The sequence below is a fragment of the Rosa rugosa genome, chromosome 5 (assembly GCF_958449725.1).
Source record: "Rosa rugosa chromosome 5, drRosRugo1.1, whole genome shotgun sequence".
Taxonomy (NCBI): domain Eukaryota; kingdom Viridiplantae; phylum Streptophyta; class Magnoliopsida; order Rosales; family Rosaceae; genus Rosa; species Rosa rugosa.
The window spans coordinates 33,419,740-33,440,005 of record NC_084824.1 but is presented as its reverse complement, the minus strand read 5'-3'; the positions used below and the strand labels follow the sequence as shown (position 1 = coordinate 33,440,005).

The 20,266-nt window shown below is 38.9% G+C and overlaps 2 protein-coding genes, 2 non-coding genes and 1 pseudogene across 6 annotated transcripts; 1 reads left to right on the top strand and 4 right to left on the bottom strand.

Annotated features, from left to right (window-relative positions):
- Nucleotides 1–2,621: 2,621 nt before the first annotated feature.
- LOC133713241 (U6 spliceosomal RNA) lies at nucleotides 2,622–2,728 on the bottom strand. Its single transcript, XR_009847911.1, has one exon. It is a non-coding gene; the product is annotated as a U6 spliceosomal RNA (small nuclear RNA).
- A 275-nt stretch (nucleotides 2,729–3,003) lies between these two features.
- Nucleotides 3,004–3,110, bottom strand: LOC133713240 (U6 spliceosomal RNA). Its single transcript, XR_009847910.1, has one exon. It is a non-coding gene; the product is annotated as a U6 spliceosomal RNA (small nuclear RNA).
- Nucleotides 3,111–3,634: 524 nt separating this feature from the next.
- Nucleotides 3,635–6,482, top strand: LOC133710005 (probable fructokinase-4). The gene is made up of 4 exons (XM_062135976.1): nucleotides 3,635–4,160; nucleotides 5,259–5,591; nucleotides 5,979–6,095; nucleotides 6,184–6,482. Exons 1-4 carry the CDS (start codon nucleotides 3,768–3,770, stop codon nucleotides 6,310–6,312), a joined length of 972 nt encoding a protein of 323 aa, XP_061991960.1. The 5' UTR covers nucleotides 3,635–3,767; the 3' UTR covers nucleotides 6,313–6,482.
- A 1,178-nt stretch (nucleotides 6,483–7,660) lies between these two features.
- On the bottom strand, nucleotides 7,661–20,196 carry LOC133710904 (uncharacterized). Of its 3 annotated transcripts, none has more exons than XM_062137042.1 (7): nucleotides 20,041–20,196; nucleotides 19,757–19,866; nucleotides 18,591–18,740; nucleotides 18,252–18,487; nucleotides 16,746–16,856; nucleotides 15,521–15,565; nucleotides 7,661–7,860 (listed from the first exon to the last, which is right to left on the bottom strand). In XM_062137042.1, the coding sequence occupies exons 1-7, from the start codon at nucleotides 20,165–20,167 to the stop codon at nucleotides 7,701–7,703; spliced, it is 939 nt and encodes a 312-aa protein (XP_061993026.1). In that variant the 5' UTR covers nucleotides 20,168–20,196; the 3' UTR covers nucleotides 7,661–7,700. The 3 variants fall into 3 exon arrangements, with proteins under 3 accessions (XP_061993026.1, XP_061993025.1, XP_061993027.1); XM_062137041.1 differs by lacking the exon at nucleotides 7,661–7,860 and adding an exon at nucleotides 13,339–13,683; XM_062137043.1 differs by lacking the exons at nucleotides 7,661–7,860; nucleotides 18,591–18,740 and adding an exon at nucleotides 13,339–13,683.
- Nucleotides 9,348–10,982, bottom strand: LOC133710982 (KIN17-like protein; annotated as a pseudogene).
- Nucleotides 20,197–20,266: the final 70 nt, after the last annotated feature.

The window sequence follows — 20,266 nt, the reverse complement described above, 5'->3', positions numbered from 1 at the left end:
TCTGATCAAAACCCATTTACACTAATTTTGAGAAAAGAACCTCAAATCATCATCAATAGCAATTATGAATAACAAAGAAAAGAGAGATAATCTAAACCGCGTGACAACCCCAAGCTTGAACAAAGAAAATTTCAAAGGCAGACAAAATGAAGATGCATGAATATTAAAATATTTTATTCTAAACAAAAAAAAAAGAATATTAAAATATTTTGACATCTACAATTTAAAAATAGTTTTGACACACATCTACAAAAATATGTTACATCTATAATTGAAAAAAAATATTTTGCACAAAAATATAAAAATATTACCAACTCCATTCTTTATTGTTCTCGGGACAATTCATTTTAGTACCTTTTTTTTTTTTTTGACAGAGTAATAGAGATTTCATTTAATCCCAAAGCCAGAACGGCACATACAAATAAACCTTATATGCTTGTACCCTAAATCAGTGGTCAAGCAGGTAAGGGAATACGGGTACCATCCACTAGTACAATGATGCTCATTTGAATTTTACGAGCCTAAACAACTACAAATCTCAGCGTACACTAAGAAAACTATTTCGAATCTCCCTTCATCAATGCACTCAATTGTGGTACTCCAGGAGATTCATTAACTTGGTGTAAGAAGAAACCATAGCAATATAGACTAAAGCCCACTAAAAAAGCAGGCCTAAACTGGGCCAAAACCCACTACTTTCCCCAAACAAACTAGGGAGTTATTGGAATTTAAAAAAAAAACCTTAAAACAAACCCTAAAGCCCAAAAGAAAACCCTAGCCCAAGGTCCACCCATGGCCCAGCCCATTCCAATCATCCCTTCTCTGTGCAGCACCGCCGTACACACCAAACTCGCCACCAACTTTACGCCGCCGCAACCAAGCCTGAGCCACGACGCCTGAAGGAACGATCACCAGAAAGCACCGATGAAGCCTGAGCAAGCCAGCCAACTTGGATCGCCGTCTCAAGCCGCTACCAGCTCCCCCCGAAGTAGCCATCCCCGCCGCCGAAACCCACCTCACGCCGTGAATCGCCTCCCTCGAGATGATGTCCATGGCGTAGAGAAGAAGGATCACGAACTATGCCGCCACCACAGTCAAACCTCAGGCCAGAAATCCTTAAGCCAATAGGGTACTAGCCCAAAACCATTCCCGTCCGGCAAACGATACAACAACAGCGAGACAGAAACTGCCAATGCTGTCGTCGACCGCCGCCAGACGAGAGGAAGAGATCACTGGAGTCCGACTCCTCCTGGCCTCCGACTCGTGTTGAAATATCTTGAACATTTACCCGTTTTTCATTTTAGTACCTTTGTTTGTGTTTGGTTCGTTTTATATTACTATAGATCAGTAATAATTTTTTTGTTTGAAACAATTAATGAGATTAATCAATGAATGTGGTAGATAAATCTAGATTTTCACCAGACATCAATTCTAGCTCTTTGTTTTTACAACTTTTTTTTTTTTTTTAATCGCATCAACAACTAGTACCTACCACTTACAAAACGTAGACTTATACCACTACACCAAATGATACTGAGACTTTCTTTTTACAACTTAATTTAATTTAGTTTAATAAAAAAAATATGTCTACAAAACGAAACAATAGATGAAAGTACTAAAGGGGCTAATGGCGAGAAAATACAGGTACCCACCAGACTCAAAATTTTGTTGATACTAAAAAGTGCATTTTATAATAATTCAGGTACCTTAATCATGAGGATTTACCCTTTTTAAAATATAGTGATCAGAGTTCAAATAACTCAAAGTTGAGTGATAATTTGGTATTAAGTGTCTTCTTACCTTTTCTACAAGTAAAAAAAAAAATGTATGAGAAAATAGGAGAGCTCCTTTATCTCTTTTTCAACATTGCGTCATCGTTTAGAGACGGTTGATGAGGTCATTGTCCGGCCCGTTAATGGCGTCACTTGCCATATCTAGAAGGGGAAGGACACCTTTGGTGGTGGTGGTGGTGGACTGGTGGCAATGTTGTATTGTGACTGTTGTCCCAACAACACTATGGTGTGAGTCATTTACTTTTAGTAAGGAAGAATATCGATCTCAAAGTTTTCATGGGTACTTAGTCATCTGTATAGAATTTTAAGAATGTCCTCTCTATTTGTGATCATGAGGATTGGTATATACTCAATTTTTCGGCATTGAAGAAATAGGACTAGATTATAAACGAAGGACCTCCACTGGCTCAATAGTAAGTCCCTACTAGTCATGTGTGTTTTTAATTGATAAATTGATTATAGTCGGAATAAAAAAAAAAAAAAAAAATATATATATATATATATATATATATATAAATATATATACACAGATCCTATCCAGAGCGGAGCTCCGCTTTGAAATTAACGTGTGAAGTTCGAGTTTTGGGTCACTTTTCGGTCGCATATCCACATCTCGACCGTTCAGTTTTTAGGTACTAGTGCATAGATCATCTCTGCAAATTTTCAGCCAAATTGATGATCGTTAAGATATCTAACTCGCTTAAACTAATGGACGGACTGAATCTGTCAGCCTGAACTGTACTAACTTTAAAGCATGAAAAAATTAGCATGATATATATATATATATATATATATATATATATATATATATATATATATTTTTTTTTTTTGAATTTAGACTATTTCTGAATTTATGTGTATCATTCTTGCGCATAGATCATGCTAATTTTTTCTGTATCGTTCCAATTTTACCGGATGTTCCGAAAGGACAGAACCAAAATATATTGTACAACAAGAATCTGTCAGCCTGAACTGTACTAGCTTTAAAGCTGTTATCAATGCCTTAACGATTATCAATTTAGCTGAAAATTTGCAGAGATGATCTATACAGTAGTACCTAAAAACTAAACGGTCGAGATGTGGATATGTGACCGAAAAGTAACCAAATACTCGAACTTCACACGTTAATTTCAAAGCGGAGCTCCGCTCTGGATAGGAACTGTATATATATATATATATATATATATATATATATATATTTTTTTTTTTTTTGAATTTAGACTATTTCTGAATTTATGTGTATCATTCTTGCGCATAGATCATGCTAATTTTTTCTGTATCGTTCCAATTTTACCGGATGTTCCGAAAGGACAGAACCAAAATATATTGTACAACAAGAATTGGATAATACTTGAAAGTTGTAAGTCATCATCCATATGCCAATAAAACCCTTTTCTGCATGAGTCACGACAGGGTAGAAAAACTTGTGCCATTTATTTGCCAAAAGAGAAAAAGAAAATCTATTAATTAATCATAAAAATCTAAATAACAAAGGTAATTAATTAAACTCTAATAATAACAATATCCATTTAGTAAAGTAATTACTATTGTTTTTCCTCATTGGGGTGAGTAGATGGAGCCCACAGATGGAGACGAGACGTTAGAAAAGGTAGGTAGAGTAATTTGGTTTTAAACAATTTCTCTCTTTATTGTTCAAAAAAAGAAAAAAAAAAGAGAGAGACTTTGATCCTCTATAATTGGAGTTAAGTTTCAACCTCGTTCAATAGTAAGTCAAAAGGAAATATTTTGGGGTCGTGTAAAAAAAGTAAAAAAGATAATTGCATTTTGAATAGTGACATAAATAGAAGATTATATTAGAAAGAGTGAGGAGTATCCTACCCCTTCCTAGTCTTTCCTATAAAATACACTGCATGCTTTGTGATCAGATCCCTCCTCTATCTTGCTGTACCCACCAAACCCTCCTCTTTCTCTCTCTCTCTCTCTCTCTCGGTCTCTCAGAAATCAAGTCAAGTCATGGCTAACGACAAGGGTCTGATCGTGAGTTTCGGGGAGATGCTGATCGACTTCGTGCCCACCGCTTCGGGCGTTTCCCTGGCCGAAGCCCCGGGGTTCTTGAAAGCCCCCGGTGGCGCCCCCGCCAACGTCGCCATCGCCGTGGCTCGGCTCGGCGGCCACGCCTCCTTCGTCGGCAAACTCGGCGACGACGAGTTCGGCCACATGCTCGCCGGAATCTTGAAGGAGAACGGCGTGACCGGAGACGGCATCCTGTTCGACCAGGGCGCGCGCACCGCTCTGGCCTTCGTGACCCTACGCGCCGACGGAGAGCGTGAGTTCATGTTCTACCGGAACCCTAGCGCCGATATGCTGCTCAAGCCCGAAGAGCTCAATTTCGAGCTCATCAGATCGGTAAGTCTAGTCTTTTGATCCCTCTATGAATATGAATAGAATTGGTTGGTCGTTTGCTGACTTTACCGACACGTCAGTCGTATGTCCCGATGCTAGATCTGAATCAGTGAATATACACCCACGTGGGATCTTACTTCATTTTTTCTCCTTGTTTTATTTTTCTCATTTTTTTTTTTAAATATATATCATGATGACGGATGGATCGGTGTATGGTGCTTTGTCTTCTTTTTCATTTTTGGTTGGTTCCTAATTTCATGATGATGATTATTATGTTGCAAAAAAAAAAAAAAAAAAAAGTTCAAATGATTGTAGGGTGCTGCTTGGCGGTGGGTCCCGCCGCTTGTGGATATAATGTTTATTTCAAAACATCATGAAGATTAAGATTGTTTTTTGTCTTGTGTGTTTTGGTTCAGATGGTGGGTTTTAATTTGACTAATGTCTGCCTCTGCTTACACCATATATCACGCCACCATTACTTTCGGACCACCACCAAAAACATGACGACGTTTATTTATTTTTTTATTTTTTTTACTTGTTAAATTACATTTAGATGACTAGATTACAGAGCATTGTATTAGCCAGTAAGTGACCTCATCAGTGCTTGGACTTTTTCTTTACAAGGTGCTTTCTGCTTGGACGGACTGATAATTGGGGACAATCGAACGGTTTTTCTTCTTTCTTTTTGTAAATAACATTACTTTGTGGAGAAATTCTTAGGTATATCAGATTTTTTTTTTCCTTGTTCCGAAACTGCCCGCCTTTTTTAAAAGGGCAATACTCGAAAGACCCCTGCAGGGGTTGATTGATTGGTCAGTCCTATATCCACGTGGTGCGGGTGCCCAACGCAAGTCTCTCTCTACTTTGTGATTCACATGTTGGGTCATATGCACAGTTATTTTAATGCCAAATTGATAGGACAGTGTACTCCTCCCCTCCAGCCTAGCAACCACATGCCCTGGGCCAATACAGTTTAATCCGTATACAAGAATTAAATAAATTAAATTTAAAAGAAAAATGGTTAGGGTTGTTCACCTGTTCTTCAAAGAGTTGATTTTTTCATGGTTGTTTGATATATGTCGTTTGTGTATTATCTAACAGGCCAAAGTGTTCCACTATGGATCAATAAGCTTGATCGTGGAGCCATGCAGGTCGGCACATCTAAAGGCAATGGAGGTTGCCAAAGATGCCGGTGCCTTGCTTTCTTATGACCCGAACCTCCGGCTACCACTGTGGCCCTCACCTAAGGAGGCACGCGAGCAGATATTGAGTATATGGGAAAAGGCAGAAGTGATCAAGGTCAGTGATGTGGAGCTCGAGTTCCTCACAGGAAATGACAGTATTGATGATGAAAATGCACTGACTCTATGGCACTCTAACTTGAAGCTCCTCCTTGTCACTCTTGGTGAGAAGGGTTGCAAATACTACACTAAGGTCAGCAGTACTTTGCATACAGTTGTGCTTTTGAGTAATTCTGACTTTCAGTTGCTTGCTTGCATTCATTGCGCATTAGGATTTAGGAGGGTAGGTGGTTCTTTGTCATAATTTTCTTTTGCTTGCAGTTGCGGGCAAAGGAGGTTGGATAGGGCCCCAATCTTAATAGTTATTGATTACAAAAGCCAAAAAAAAAAAGGGTGCGGTTTGCTGTGCCAAAAGTACTTTCACAATTAAAATTAGTTTTCTAGAACAATAATTCTTTTTAAAAAGGGGGAGTAAATTTAGCATCATATTTTTCACTTTCATTTGATGAAGTTATATTGTTCTCAAGAGAGTAGAGAAGCATTGTTCTGATTCATTTCTTTTGCTGATAATCAAACATAGAATTTCCGTGGATCTGTGGAAGCTTTCCATGTAACTGCGGTAGATACTACTGGTGCTGGTGATGCATTTGTGGGTGCTCTTCTCACAAAGATTGTTGATGACCAATCCATTCTTGAGGTAAGTTAAGTGGTAGCTAGATAGATGGAGATATCACCTAGTTCATAATATATTTACAGGATGAATGTTTTTTTGTATTTGATTGCAGGATGAGCCAAGATTGAGGGAAGTACTCAAATTTGCAAATGCATGTGGAGCAATTACAACTACTAAGAAGGGAGCAATTCCTGCACTCCCCACTGAGTCTGATGCCCTCGCCCTAATCAAAGGGGCATAGATCTATTTTTGTTTTTCATCCATCTTTCTAGGGCATTTGTTCTAAGCTTCTTTGCTTTTGATTGGAGAGTGTTTTCCAACCTCAGTATTTCTTCTCTTCTTGCGTGTATTAACGGTAAACTTACCCCTCAAGCATCACTGAATAAAATATTTATTTTTTGGCTGCTATTACATTTTATTTTTATAGCTTAAAGTAATTCGAGTTCTGTTTGGCCGATTGAGTACTCCAGTGTTGCAAATAGGTCTTTAAGTTGGAGACTTTAGGTCTGCTATCAATTTATATGGACCCAACAGATGGAAAAATTTCTCGACAAAATGTAGTAACGAGGAAGAAATCAAGTTTTCCAGTTCAAAATTCAACCAGAGATGGTCTAAAGAGTTGTTCCCCTAAGCCATATGTACTCTTAGATCCTTAGTCCACTGCAACCTCAAAACACTCTCACTACACACCACTATGATTATTTTTCTTCAGACTTCTCCTCTCTGCATCCACCCGCATAGCCCAAACTCATGCGCCTCCCAAACTGACAGGTCAAACCTACATGTTTGGAGGAATGAATCAATTTCTAGAAAAGGACCTCTCTCTTTGAAGTTCTGTTGGTATGTAGATCATGGAAGCCATTTTCTTGTTATAAACTTACAAGACCTGTGTGCGGTAACAATTAGTAAACCTTTCAAATTAGCTAGCAAGCTTTAGTGAATGTGAATGTGCAAATGGTGACATTGAATTGAATGTAAATAGTCTGGAAGCCCCCTTCTCCTCTCCCCTCGTAGGAAATTATTATAGTAAAGAATTTATCTGTGCAGTATCAGAGTGGAGAAAAAAGAAATGCATTGAATCACAGTTTGGAAGAGTTCAAGTTCTACGGAATGGGGAGTAAAATGCGTCCAAGGTGAGGTGCAGATAGCCGCATCTTCGACTTATTAATGATGAAAAACAACAAAAGGACCCTTGCTTCAAAATTGTATAGATGGTAATGAAGTAGCAAAGATACAGTAGAAAAGTTTTGCTTCAATCCAGGGATCCTACTAGTCGAATTACACTAGAATCAGAACTATTTCAATGACTGTGTCAAAGCCTCGGCTAAATCTAATAGATCGAGCAGATATGCAACGATGCTGTGCTAGTCTCCATTCCACATGTTAGTCCAGTCTCATTCTGAAGCATAAATACAGCAAGCAATGGATCTTGCATGACAAATTTCCATTACTAGTTTAACTCTACTTCAAAGGATTCCAGTATTCAAATGTCCTTGATTTAATATATTATTTCATTGTGTAAGATAATATTCTTCATCAAACTCCTTCTAGCATTTTTATAAGAGTTGAATCAATTTTCCTCTACCAACTGTAATTGTAAGGATGTGAGGTGATGGGTGAAGAGGTCATTTAGAACACAATGGCCTGTGGATTTAATTCACTAACCTCCAGCCGCAAAGATCTCCAAGCATTCTTGCATCTTTCCCACTTCTCCTGCAGATGAGCCAACAATGCCTCCGCCCATTCTTCTTTGCTCCCTCCCATGCTTAGACAGTAAGGCACCGAGAAACTATTGAACCATTAACAAAAGCAAATGCTATTCAGGACGCTTATGATAATCTTCAACGTATATCATCATAGTTTCTAGCATGGTGGTCTAAATGTTATAAGTGGTTGTCCAAAAATTTAGTAATCAATAACTTCTGTACAATATGTTCTATTTTACCACGATTTTTCGGTACAAGCTTTCTCTGAGTTCAATTATTTGGACTAATTGTCCGCATTGAAGTAATGCTTTCCCAGTTTGTATTCTAAATGTTCTTTTTGGTGGCAGTACATCAAATCTCTCTGAAAAATGAAAACTAACATCTTAATGATACATCTGAATTATGCATGGGTAGAAGCCAACTATGTACAATCAAGGCACAAAAAACCTGGCAGACAATGAGCTGAAACCTATCTTTGAAATTTTGGTGGAAACTTTTGCCCCTATACCAGACACTATTCAACATGTGATTTATTTAACAAGACTGCACCAGACAATCTGTGCCAGACAGTGATATAGAAGGCATCCCTTTCCTAGCCATTTCACTGGGCCATATATTGACTGACGTAGTTTTTCTGACAAAGTAATAAAACTCAGTGAATAAATGAAGACTAAAGACTGGTTAAACTAGAATGAAAAATAGGTGCTGAGGTGATTAACAGATAAAAATGTAAATTAAAGATGCAGGAGCTGATCGCTCAGTGCAAGAATACAAGAACTCAAAAGTCAAGTTAAGAATTCACCCATAAGACTCCTTATAGCAGCACTGGGTGAAACTTGTACAGCCACGCAGGTTCAGTTCAAGGATTTCAATAATTCCAGGTTAAGGTCCGGTGATGGTAAAGTGTTAAAGTTGATTTAGGTGCGTAGAGGAGGGTTAATACTTAATAGGTCTGGAACTGAAGAAGAATAGATATAAGAATTCTCGAATCACACCAGAAATAGATGTTGGAATAACTCCAAGATTTATCTCAAATCACTCGGGAGATAAAGACGCTTTTTTATAGAGCTACAGAAGGACCAGACAGCACGTTAATGACTCGATGGTTTTCAGAAGTACAAAAATGCTCTTTAATAGAGCTACAGAAGGACCAGACAAGCATTAATGACTCTTTAGGACTCCTAAAGGCTAAAAGACTAGTCACTACTGATTGACAGCTAGTGCCTTGGGAAAACTAAAACACAACATAAGAAACTCTAGAGAACACAACATTTCAGCGATAAAAGGCTCGAACAAAATATAAGTTCCCACATATAAACCGAGACTATAAATTATTTCTCCTGGTTGTTACGCCTTTCGTAAATCCGAATCTGTTCCCCATCATCAACCAATACTTCAAACCCCTTGGCCTGGACTAGTCTGAACACTAACTTCTCGTTTACCATATATAAAGCCCAATAGTCAAGACTCTCAGCTATTGTTGATATGGTGTTCAAACAAACTTTTATTGAAATAAAGGCAGGGATTATGAATAGAGCACAAAGCGTTTGATGAAATTTCTAATGAACTAAAACACCTAAAATAGGAAAACAGATAAAGGATCAAAGTGATGAAATGAAGCAGACTAGGCATAAAGCTAGAGCGCGTACAAAGTAAAACGCATACCCTCCAGACACCATAGACAGAAAAACAGACACTTTTGGGAGTGGCAGATACAAATGCACCGCAGACCATCATCATCTTTCCTTCGTGACATTTTATTATTCGTTCTCCTTTTCTAATAATTACAACACAACACTGTAGGGGTTCAAAAATTCAGGGAATGTTTACCCCTCAAGAGTTATGCAAACACGTTATGCAAGTTTACAAATATCCTCATACTCAACAGCTTTAAGCACCCTACCATCATAGACGCCCTTCTCTATCTGCACCTTAGCGCAAAACTTATCCGTGTCCACTGCCAGCAACCTCGCATTCGATCCTCTGTACGCGCCATTCACTATCTTCACAGGGCACCCAATTTGAGGAATCACCGTCTCAAGCTCCTGCTGATCAACTCTCAAGACATGTTTGCTTTCAAGCATTTCAATCTCCCCAACATACTTGTCAATCACTTTCTTCACAACCCCTTTTTGCTTATAGTACGTAACCCTTCTCCGCCAAAGCTTTACTCATAACTTTCACAATGATCCCCTCACACACCCAATAGTCCTTCCTATTAACCCTCTCTTTCTTCCTCTCCTCTTCCCTCATCAACTCCTCCAATGCCAAACCCGCTGCACCACCACCATTACCACCCCGGGTTTTCGCCTTCTTATTCTTCCTCTCATCCTCCACCTCCTCAAACACCAATTTCGAACTCTCCCCCTTGTCTTTCTTCAATCCCCCAAGCGCAAACCCGATTTTCACACCACTCTCCACTTTGAACTCCCTACTCACCTCCTCACCACCGTGACCCTCCTCTACATTATCTGCATTCGGCAGCATTGACTGATAAACCCTCTCAATCTGCTTCTTAATCTCCCTCTCCTGCTTCTCCTCCTCCTCCGCCAAATCGGCCTTGACTCTCTTCATCTTCTCCCTCTCCTTAAACAGAGTCTCCGAATCCCTATCAATATAAGTAATGAACCAGCCCTTGGGCGTCTCCTCCACCTTACACTTGCCGGTCCTCCCCAAATGCTTCACAAACTCCGTCAGCGTGGCCCACTCCGTCGAGTTCATGTGGACGTGGTGGCGGTCGTTGATGTACTCGTTGTAAACGACGGTGGCGGCTGAAGCGGTGGCTGCGCTTCATGTGCTCCAAGAAACTGGTCTCGAACTCCTCAGAGTAGCCCTCGACGACGCGGTTGGGGTTCTCGCCGAAGATGAGCATCTGGCGCTGGTGGCTCTCGCTCATGCAGTGGCACTTGAAGCCGTTTTCGTCGCGGCATTGCTTCTGGCACATCTGGCAGTACCACCGGAGCTTCTGCAGCCCCTTGGCTTTGATTCGGTTCGCGATTGCCTTTGGCGTGAGGAAATCGTTCTTCCCCATGCTGAAATTGGATTTTGATTCGGAATGGAAAACCCTAACCCTAACCCTACAACTACTAAGAAGGGAGCAAGCAATTTCTGCACTCCCCACTGAGTCTGATGCCCTCGCCCTAATCAAAGGGGCCTAGATCGATCCACATTTTTGTTGTTCTGGGGCTTTTGTTCTAAGCTTCTTTGCTTTTGATTGGCATGGAGAGTGTTTTCCAACCTCAGTATTTCTTCTCTTCTTGCGTGTATTAACGGTAAACTTGCCCCTCAAGCAACACTGAATAAAATATTTATTTTTTGGCTGCTATTACAAATTTGTTTTTATAGCTTAAAAGTAATTCGAGTTCTGTTTGGCCGATTGAGTACTCCAGTGCAATGTTGCAAATAGGGTCTTTTAAGTTGGAGACTTTAGGATCTGGTCTGCTCTCAATTTATATGGACCTAACAGATGGAAAAAATTTCTCAACAAACAGTAGTAACAAGGAAGAAAGTTATCCAATCAATTGGACCTAGAGCTCCCGAAAACTCGGAGCTCTGCATACCGAAACCTAGGGTTTCGTGCAGCAGTGCGGCGGTGGCGGTTTCGTTCACTGCCTGCTAGAGGACGTCTTCCGGCGTCGATCTCGTCTGGTGCGTCGAGCGTGTGCAGCGGCAGGGGTCCTTCCGGTGTCGGGTTTGAAGGCAAGGTGAGTCGGGTCTGGATTTGGGCTTTGAGTTACAGGGCGGTGAAGATCTCCGATCCTCTGCTGATTGAGCGGTGGGGTTCGACGTCGGCTATTTAGGTAACCGAAGGAGACGATTGGATCGTGAGAGCATCAGGTAGTTGTAGCGTCGACAGAGGCCGACTTTGGGCGGACGGGATGGCTGTCGTGGATCCAGATCTGGGGAGGCCACCAGACTGAACCAGGGGCGGCAGCAGCTCTGGCGGTCTTGCTAGGGTTCCGGTGAGAACTGGTCTGGGTGTAGGGATGAGGGTAGTGGGAGTGGGTTGGGCCTATTGGGTCAAGCCCATTTTCCCTCCTATCTCTGACTTGGGCTGGGTTCGCTGTTGGGCCTTGGCGAGTTTGTTTGGGGCTGGACTCAACATAATCCTATTTTGAAGCTATTCACTGCAGGGTCTGGTGGAAGGGTACACCAAGAGGTCTTAGGCCCCAAGCCAGTCAAGGCAGATGCGGAGGATTAGGGTTGTGTAGGAATAAATTACGTTGTTAGTTGTTTTTTGCATTTTCCTTTTGGATTTTAGTGTTTCGCATTTTCTTTTTTTAGGATTTTAGGTTTTGCATCTTCCTTTGGGAAGTGTGCCTGACTACGGTCAGTGGAGCAGTGAATGTAATGGGTGATCTTCGGATCTACTCGAATGACCTTGTAAGGTCGTATGATCTTTTCGATCACAGGAATATATCTTCCTTTCCCCTCAAAAAAAAAAAAGGAAGAAAGTTATCCAGTTCTCCTAAATTCAACCAGAGCTATGGTCTAAAGAGTTGTTCCCCCAACTAACTCCCCAAGCCATATGTACTCTTAGATCCTTAGCCCGCTGCAACCTCAAAGCACCCTCACTACACACCACTATGATTATTTTTCTGCAGACCACTCTTCCCTGCATCCCACATCCAAACCCATAACCCAAACTCATTCACCTCCCAAACTGCCAGGTCAAATCTACATGTTTGGAGGAATGAATCAATTTCTAGAAAAGGTCAAAAGGACCTGACCTTGAAGTTCTGTTGGTATGTCGATCATGGCTGCCATTTTCTTGTTATAGATTTACAGGACCTGTGTGCGGTAACAATTAGTCAACTTTTCAAATTAGCTAGGAAGTTTTAGTGAATGTGGAAATGGTGACATTGAATCGAATGTAATTGGAGTCTGGGGGCCCCCTTCTTCTTCTCCCCTTGTAGGGAATTATTATAGTAAATAATTTATCTGCGCAGTATCAGAGTGGAGAAAAAAAAATGCATTGAATCACAGTTTGGAAAGGTGCAAGTTCTACGGAATGGGGAGTGAAATGTGTCCAAGGTGAGGTGTAGATAGCCGCATCTTCTACTTATTTAATACAAACAACAAAGGGACCCTTGCTTCAAAATTGTATTGATAGTAATGAAGTAGCAAAGATAAAGTAGAAAAGTCTTGCAATCCAGGGTTCCTAACTTCCTACTAGTCGAATAACACTAGAATCAGAACTATTTCAATGACTCTCAAAGCCTAAGCTAAATCTAATAGATCGAGCAGATATGCAACGATGCTGGATTTCAACGTCTGCAATTCATCTGAAGAAATAAATTCATAATTTCATAGCGCATGCTTCTAGTGTTACCAAAAAATGCAAAAGAAAATCCTAATCTATCCTTTACATCCACCATAATATCTATAAATTATTTCACACAACCACCATAAGAAACCCGAAGGCATAGTCCGAAAAGGATTTACTAGTTTCCATTCCACATGTTAGTCCAGTCTCATTCTGAAGAATAAATACAGCAATCAATCGATCTTGCATGACAAATTTCCAGTACTAAGTTTAACTCTACTTCAAAGGATTCCAGTATTCAAATGTCCTTGATTTAATATATTATTTCATTGTGTTAGATAATATTCTTCATCAAACTCCTTTCTAGCAATTATAAGAGTTGCTTAGAAAATATACATAATTTCACTAGTACCCTGTCAGTCAATTTTCCTCTACCAACTTTAATCTGTAAGGATGCGAGGTGATGGGTGAAGAGGTCAATTACAACACAATGGCCTGTGGATTTAATTCACTAACCTCCAACTGCAAAGACCTCCAAGCATTCTTGCATCTTTCCCACTTCTCCTGCAGATGAGCCAACGATGCCTCGGCCCATTCTTCTTTGCTCCCTCTTATGCTTAAACCGTAAGGCACCGAGAAACTATTCAACCATTAACAAAAGCAAATGCTAGTCAGGACGCTTATGATAATCTTCCAACATATATCATTATAGCATGGTGGTCTAAATGTTACAAGTGGTTGTCCAAAAATTTAGTAATCGATAACTTCTGTACAATATGTTCTATTTTACCACGATTTTTCAGTACAAGCTTTCTCTCAGTTTAATTATTTGGACTAATTGTCTGCATTGAAGTAACCCTTTCCCAGTTTGTATCCTAAATGTTCTTTTTGGTGGCAGTACATAAAATTTCTATGTGAAAAATGAAAATCAACGTCCAAATTATGCACGGCTAGACAATGAGCTGGCACAAAAAACCTGGCAGACAATGAGCTGGACCTATCTTTGAAATTTTGGTGGAAACTTTTGCCCCTTTACCAGACATTATTCAACATGTGATTCATTTAACAAGACCGCACCAGACAATCTGTGCCAGACAGTGACAAAGAAGGCATCCCTTCCTAGCCATTTTACTGGGCCATATATTGACTGATGTAATTTTTCTGACTAGGTAATAAAACTCAGTGAATAAATTGAAGAGTAAAGACTGGTTAAACTCGAATGAAAATAGGAGCTGAGGTGATTAGTAACTAAAAGATAAAAATGTAAATTAAAGATGCAGGAGCTGATCGCTCAGTGCAAGAATACAAGAATTCAAAAGTCAAGTTAAGAATTCACCCATAGGACTCCTTATAGCACTTGGTGAAACTTGTATAGCCACGCAGGTTCAGTTCAAGGATTTCAATAATTCCAGGTTTAGGTCCGGTGATGGTAAAGTGTTAAAGTTGATTTAGGTGCATAGAGGAGGGTTAATAGGTCTGGAACTGAAGAAGAATAGATATAAGAATTCTGGAATCACACCACAAATAGATGTTGGAATCACTCCAAGATTTCTCTCGAATCACTTGAGAGATAATGATAGGAATAAACTTCAATACTCTCATAGAACTGGTTTTTGGTGGTACAAAGACGCTTTTTTATAGAGATACAGAAGGACCAGACAACACATTAATGACTCGATGGTTTTCAGAAGTACAAAGATGCTCATTTATAGAGCTACAGAAGGACCAGACAAGCATTAATGATTCTCAGGACTCCTAAAGGCTAAAAGACTAGTTACTACTGATTGACAGCTAGTGCTTTGGGAAAACTAAAACACAACTTAAGAAACTCTAGAGAACACAAGAACATTTCAGCGATAAAAGGCTCCAACCAAATATAAGCTCCCACAAAACTGAGACTATAAATTATTTGTCCTGTTTGTTATGCCTTTCGTATATCCGAATCTGTTCCCGATCATCAACCAATACTTCAAACCTTGGCCTGACTATAGTCTGAACCCTAACTTCTCGTTTACCACATATAAAGCCCAAGAGTCAAGACTCTCAGCCATTGTTGATATGGTAAACAAACAAACTTTTATTGAAACAAAGAGAGAGATTATAAATAGAGCACAAAGCATTTGCTGAAATTTCTAACGAAGTAAAACACCTAAAATGGGAAAACAGAAAAAGGATAAAAGTGATGAAATGAAGCAGTATAAGCTAAAACGTACAAAGTAAAAGGCATACACTCCAGACACCATAGAGAGAAAAACAGACAAAAGAAAGATACAGTAGCTTTAAATCCTGATATTTTAAGGCCTCATTTGGATTATGGGTCAAGGTTCCAAAGTACCACCACAGCCACTTTTGGGAATGGCAGATACAAATGCACCGCAGACCATCAACATCTTTCCTTCGTGACATTTTATCCGTTCTTCTTTTCTAAGAATCACAACACAACACTGTAGGGGTTAAAAAATTCAAGGAATGTTTACCTCAAGAGTTCTTCTAGCTCAGATTGTTTATTGGGGGTCCCATTCCTGCAAGTTACAAAAAATTCAGAACAAACCTATATTTCTAAGTTCAATAACTATGATGCACCACTTTAAACAGTGTATTTGTAAGAGGAATTATTTGTCTGTTTCACTAAATATGCAATTTATTGTTCAATAGGAACATTAATCTGTAGTTCCTCATAGACATCTTCGAGGATCAGAAGAAATTGGTGTTCTCACTTGGAGCTTGTGGATCAGTGTTCTTCCTTGTTGCAGGGCAGCAGAAATTGGACAATAGATTGACATTTTTGGGGTCCATGTGCTGTATAGTAAGTGTTTTAAAACAGGAACTAAACCTGACGAAATTAAATTTCTGGATTTAGCTTCTTTGAGTTGGCCTACTCTAGCATCATGTTGTGATCTCGTTGGTGAAAGAAAAGAGTTCTCAGATGGTGGAAAGAAGGGAGATGAAGAATGTTGGCTGTCATTTATGGTGGAAAAGACATAGGAGGAACTTCAAGAGTTGTAGAAGCAAGGATGTGGTATTGTTGCAGGATGGAGGTCATTTCACAAGGACTCCGATCACTGTGGAATTTTTGCAATTCTTTTCTGCTTGAGAACTATGATATGATTTTATATATATATATTTTTTTCCCATGATTGATAGATAGTAAAAAGAAAAGTTTTAGTATGGACTATGGAGAGTAGAGATAGAGGAGAAGAGGTTATAAGTTTGTGTGCAGTTTAAATTTATAAAAGAAAAGGTTAAGGCATGGAGCGAGCAATTGTTAGAGATGTGGGAAAAGAAAAAAGAGTGAGGTGGAGGCAAATGTAGACTTCTTGTCCACAGTATTGTACTTTAAAGATTTGATAAAAAAAAAAAAAAAATCTTTTTTGTTTGGGTTGGTAGAAGTTATGTTTCTTTCCAAAAGAAAAGGTGGACATCTGCCTGTCCTATGTTTTGTACTCAACTTCTTATAAACAAAATTTGGTTTCATATGAAAGAAGAAAAACACACTCTAGTTGGGGTTTCTTCTTGCAAATTCAATGGCATTGCAGACAGCACTATATTTTTTTTTTCTAACTGAAATACACATTGGATACCATGATAGTAATAAATTGTATGTAGCTCACGTAGGACATTAAAATCATAATAACCACAATAGATGTCATAATTTAAATTATGCAGTACTAACTGAATGAAACAAAGACGAGAACAACCAACCTGCAGACTGATATTGTATAAATATGAAGATACTTCATAGAAAGATTATAAACAGCATCAGCTACATGCTCCTTGCTGAACAAGTACACCACTGGATAACCAAGAAGCCATCTGAAGAAGTTAAATATCCACTTTTAGTGTATTTTATCTGTATCGAAATGCTTCCAGCACTTTGCACCAAAAGTAATGAGAAATTCTAAAAGCACATGATACTTTGTAGAGCAAGGTAGATCCTCTTGATTTCACATTTAAGCACCATATATTAAAAAACAATACAATACTTAGAAGCAATCTTCAATTTTGGCAACTTCAGTGACATTTAAATGCAATTTACATGCACCTTTTAACAGAGTTCAGACTTGTATGTTTAGGAAATCATGTCAAAAATTTAAAGATAATTCCAAATTTATTCAGCTTCTGATTTGAGTCAGTTTCTAAACATATCTCTGGACTTTACTCAAAGGTTGAAAAAGGTCCTAAATAGGTGCAATGCCGAATAAGATATATAAACGTTGATGGATGAAAAGTTCTCAAACAACACCAGCACCAAACCAGTACACCAAAGTTCAAAACCCATGAAACACTAGGAGGAAAACTCCCAGGCAGTAAAGGAAAATCTTTAAATCTTTTAACAAGAAACGCAAATAGACATTAACCTACTCCAGTGCTCATTAATTGTGCTTCCTTCTCCTTGTCAGTAAAGAGTCACTTCTTTTGTTCCAGCCAAACACACAAAAGTACATTTCCAAAGAATAACCATCTTGCTAGCCCCCTAGTAACAACAAAGAAACAGCTCTTAAGGTATACACATACACCAAACAAACATTTCCAGCAACTAATTCCAAATCTGTCTAGTTAAACTGTAATGTGAAAATATGTGATCGACAAGCTTCCTTATTTTGAACAAACATCAATGTGTAGACAAAGGATAACCCTCCAACCGGAATTCCTTTCCAAAATGTCACTTGATTCCCAGTACCAACCACAGACTTCATAAGGAGTAAAATAAGGATATGTCCAAGAATTTTGTAAATAACCTCTCTCAGCAATCCAAGAATTGCACCAATTAGCATGAGTACTTACTCCAAATGATTGACACCCAGAAGCAGTTTTTCTGAAGAGGGAACCTCCACAACCACTGACCAACTGTAGCCTATTCTCTTCAATAATTCCCAAGTGTGCCCCTCTCCCTTAGTTTTGAACAAGATCCCATCCAATCATATCTTGCCCGTCTTCCCTCACAACACCCTTCCCAAATGAAATCCTTCATCATTTTTACTAGGGCCTAACCTACCCTTTATGGAAAATGTAAAATGGACAAGCAGACTGCACTGATGAGAATTAAGTAAGTCAACCCCCCCCCCCCCCCTCGACAAGCAAATAAACTTGAGATTGATCATTTGGTTTTCCAGGCCAAACAAATAACGCGCCAGTGAAGGGGACCACTAAGATTTATCTGACCATCTGAAGGCACTGGTGTATGCAAGGGTGAGTTTAGGAAGTTACCCATTTAATGTTGGCAAGGTGACCTGAGTATCTTGCATGCAGGTACTGAAATCAATAATCTCGGAAGAGTGAGAAGAGATCAGTTCATTTCTGGCAGGTTTAGAATCAACCATATCTATACTATGAGATGACGATGTGTCATCTTTCATTCCACCAGCAGGAAAATTTAAAGAGAACAACTTCTGAATTGATATAAGCTGCACACCTAGTTGGTGTTTCTCCGCTTGTTTTATCATCTGCAACAGAAATTAAAGAAGGGCAGTCACCAAAGAGAACAAATGTGCATGTTGAGGTTCAAAGGAATATATTAAAGAAGAAAAAGCGAACATCAGGGAGCACCTTTGGAGGATCATGTTCAAGGTCCACAAAGAGAAGCTTTGCTTCAGAGTTCAAGCTTGACCTAACATAATCAGCAAGTTCACTAATGTGCACCAAATATATCATTTCTTCTATAACCATTACTCTCAGCTGCTCAAAAATGGTTGAGCTCTGCAGAATTTTTTTTTTTAAGTATTTTGATTTCAGAAAACCGTGAACTCATAACAAAGAGAAAGACTGGAGGAAAAAGAATTACAAGACATGATAGCAAACTCCATCTGACTTGATCATGTATAACAGACTATGAACCAAAGCTCAGAGACCATTTTAGAGAAGATAGAAGGGAAAAGGAGAAAGCTGAAAGAGGTAACCCCAATCATCTTTGCCTCCAGACCAATGAAAGACATAATACAGAGCCAGACCCTTGGTTCTAATTTAATGTGTTAATATACATACAAAGTAGCTGAATGGGTGTAGAATTGCAGAAAATTAAAGGACCCTCCATTTTTATTAAAAAGAGGACGTCCTTATTCCAACCAATTGACAATGTAATTGAATCATCGGAACCGCTCATCATTTAGGTTTATCTTGAAGAATTATCCCAGCAAAAAATCAAACCGATAGTAGATTGTTTGGTCATCTGTTTGTTGTATAGTTTACAGACAAATATAGTTCTATAGAAACAGAGGGATGAGGGAACACCAATGTCCAACCTAGATAAACTTAACTATATTCATACAACGGTTCCTCTTTCAAAAGCTTGTTGATTGCTTATGTACTTTGAGGGGCTTGACTGCTGTGTAACAAGTATTCTTCAACATTGGACTCTAGAAATTCTCTCACACTTTTTTGTTCTTGATTCTCTTGTTCTTTTCAGACCTTACCTTCTCTTGGCAATTATTCCTTATAGTAATATAAGTTTGGTATATAGAGAGAACCGTTTGATATGTAATTTCCTAAATTTGAAAAATACACTGACGACACCGAACACACAAGTGAAATTTCCTAAATGAAAGAAAAAAAAGGCAGAAATCATAGAACTAAAACTTGAAAGAACTCATAAACTTTTTATATTGGCTAACAATATCAATGGAGTAAAAAATAGCACACTGTGGATATAGTGTCTGCGTGAAGTAAGCCTTGAAAGACCTGGGAAATTAATTTAGTGAGGTATTCAGAAACGAAACCTTTCGACAAAGTTTTAAAAGATTGCAGAGCCTCTCCTGCAGTTCGGGCATCTTTCCACCATAGTCTACCATTATCACTGGCCTCATTCCAGTACACAAGGCCAGAATATCTGCAAAACAATTCCAAAAAAAAAATCAAACAGTTTGCAGTAACAAAGGTGAATCAGTGTTTGCAATAATGGAGAAATTTATAGAAAAATCGCGCAAAAAAAAAAAGAGAAATTAAAATCCTCAAGGAACAGTCTGAGCTAAGAAAATTGAAAGAGAGAGAGAGAGAGAGAGACCTATCTCAAGTCGACGTCTGCTTGAATACTTGAGTCGCCATTTGATAAGAGAGAGGGATGAATCCAACACGTTTATTGCTTCCTCCAACTCTGCAACTTGACTTGAGAATTCCTTCTCCTTTTCCATCGACACACACACACAATACAATACACTACAGTCCACTTGGAGCCTCCCTAAATTGTTAAATGATAAATTTCCAAAAAAAAAAATAAAAAATGTTAAATG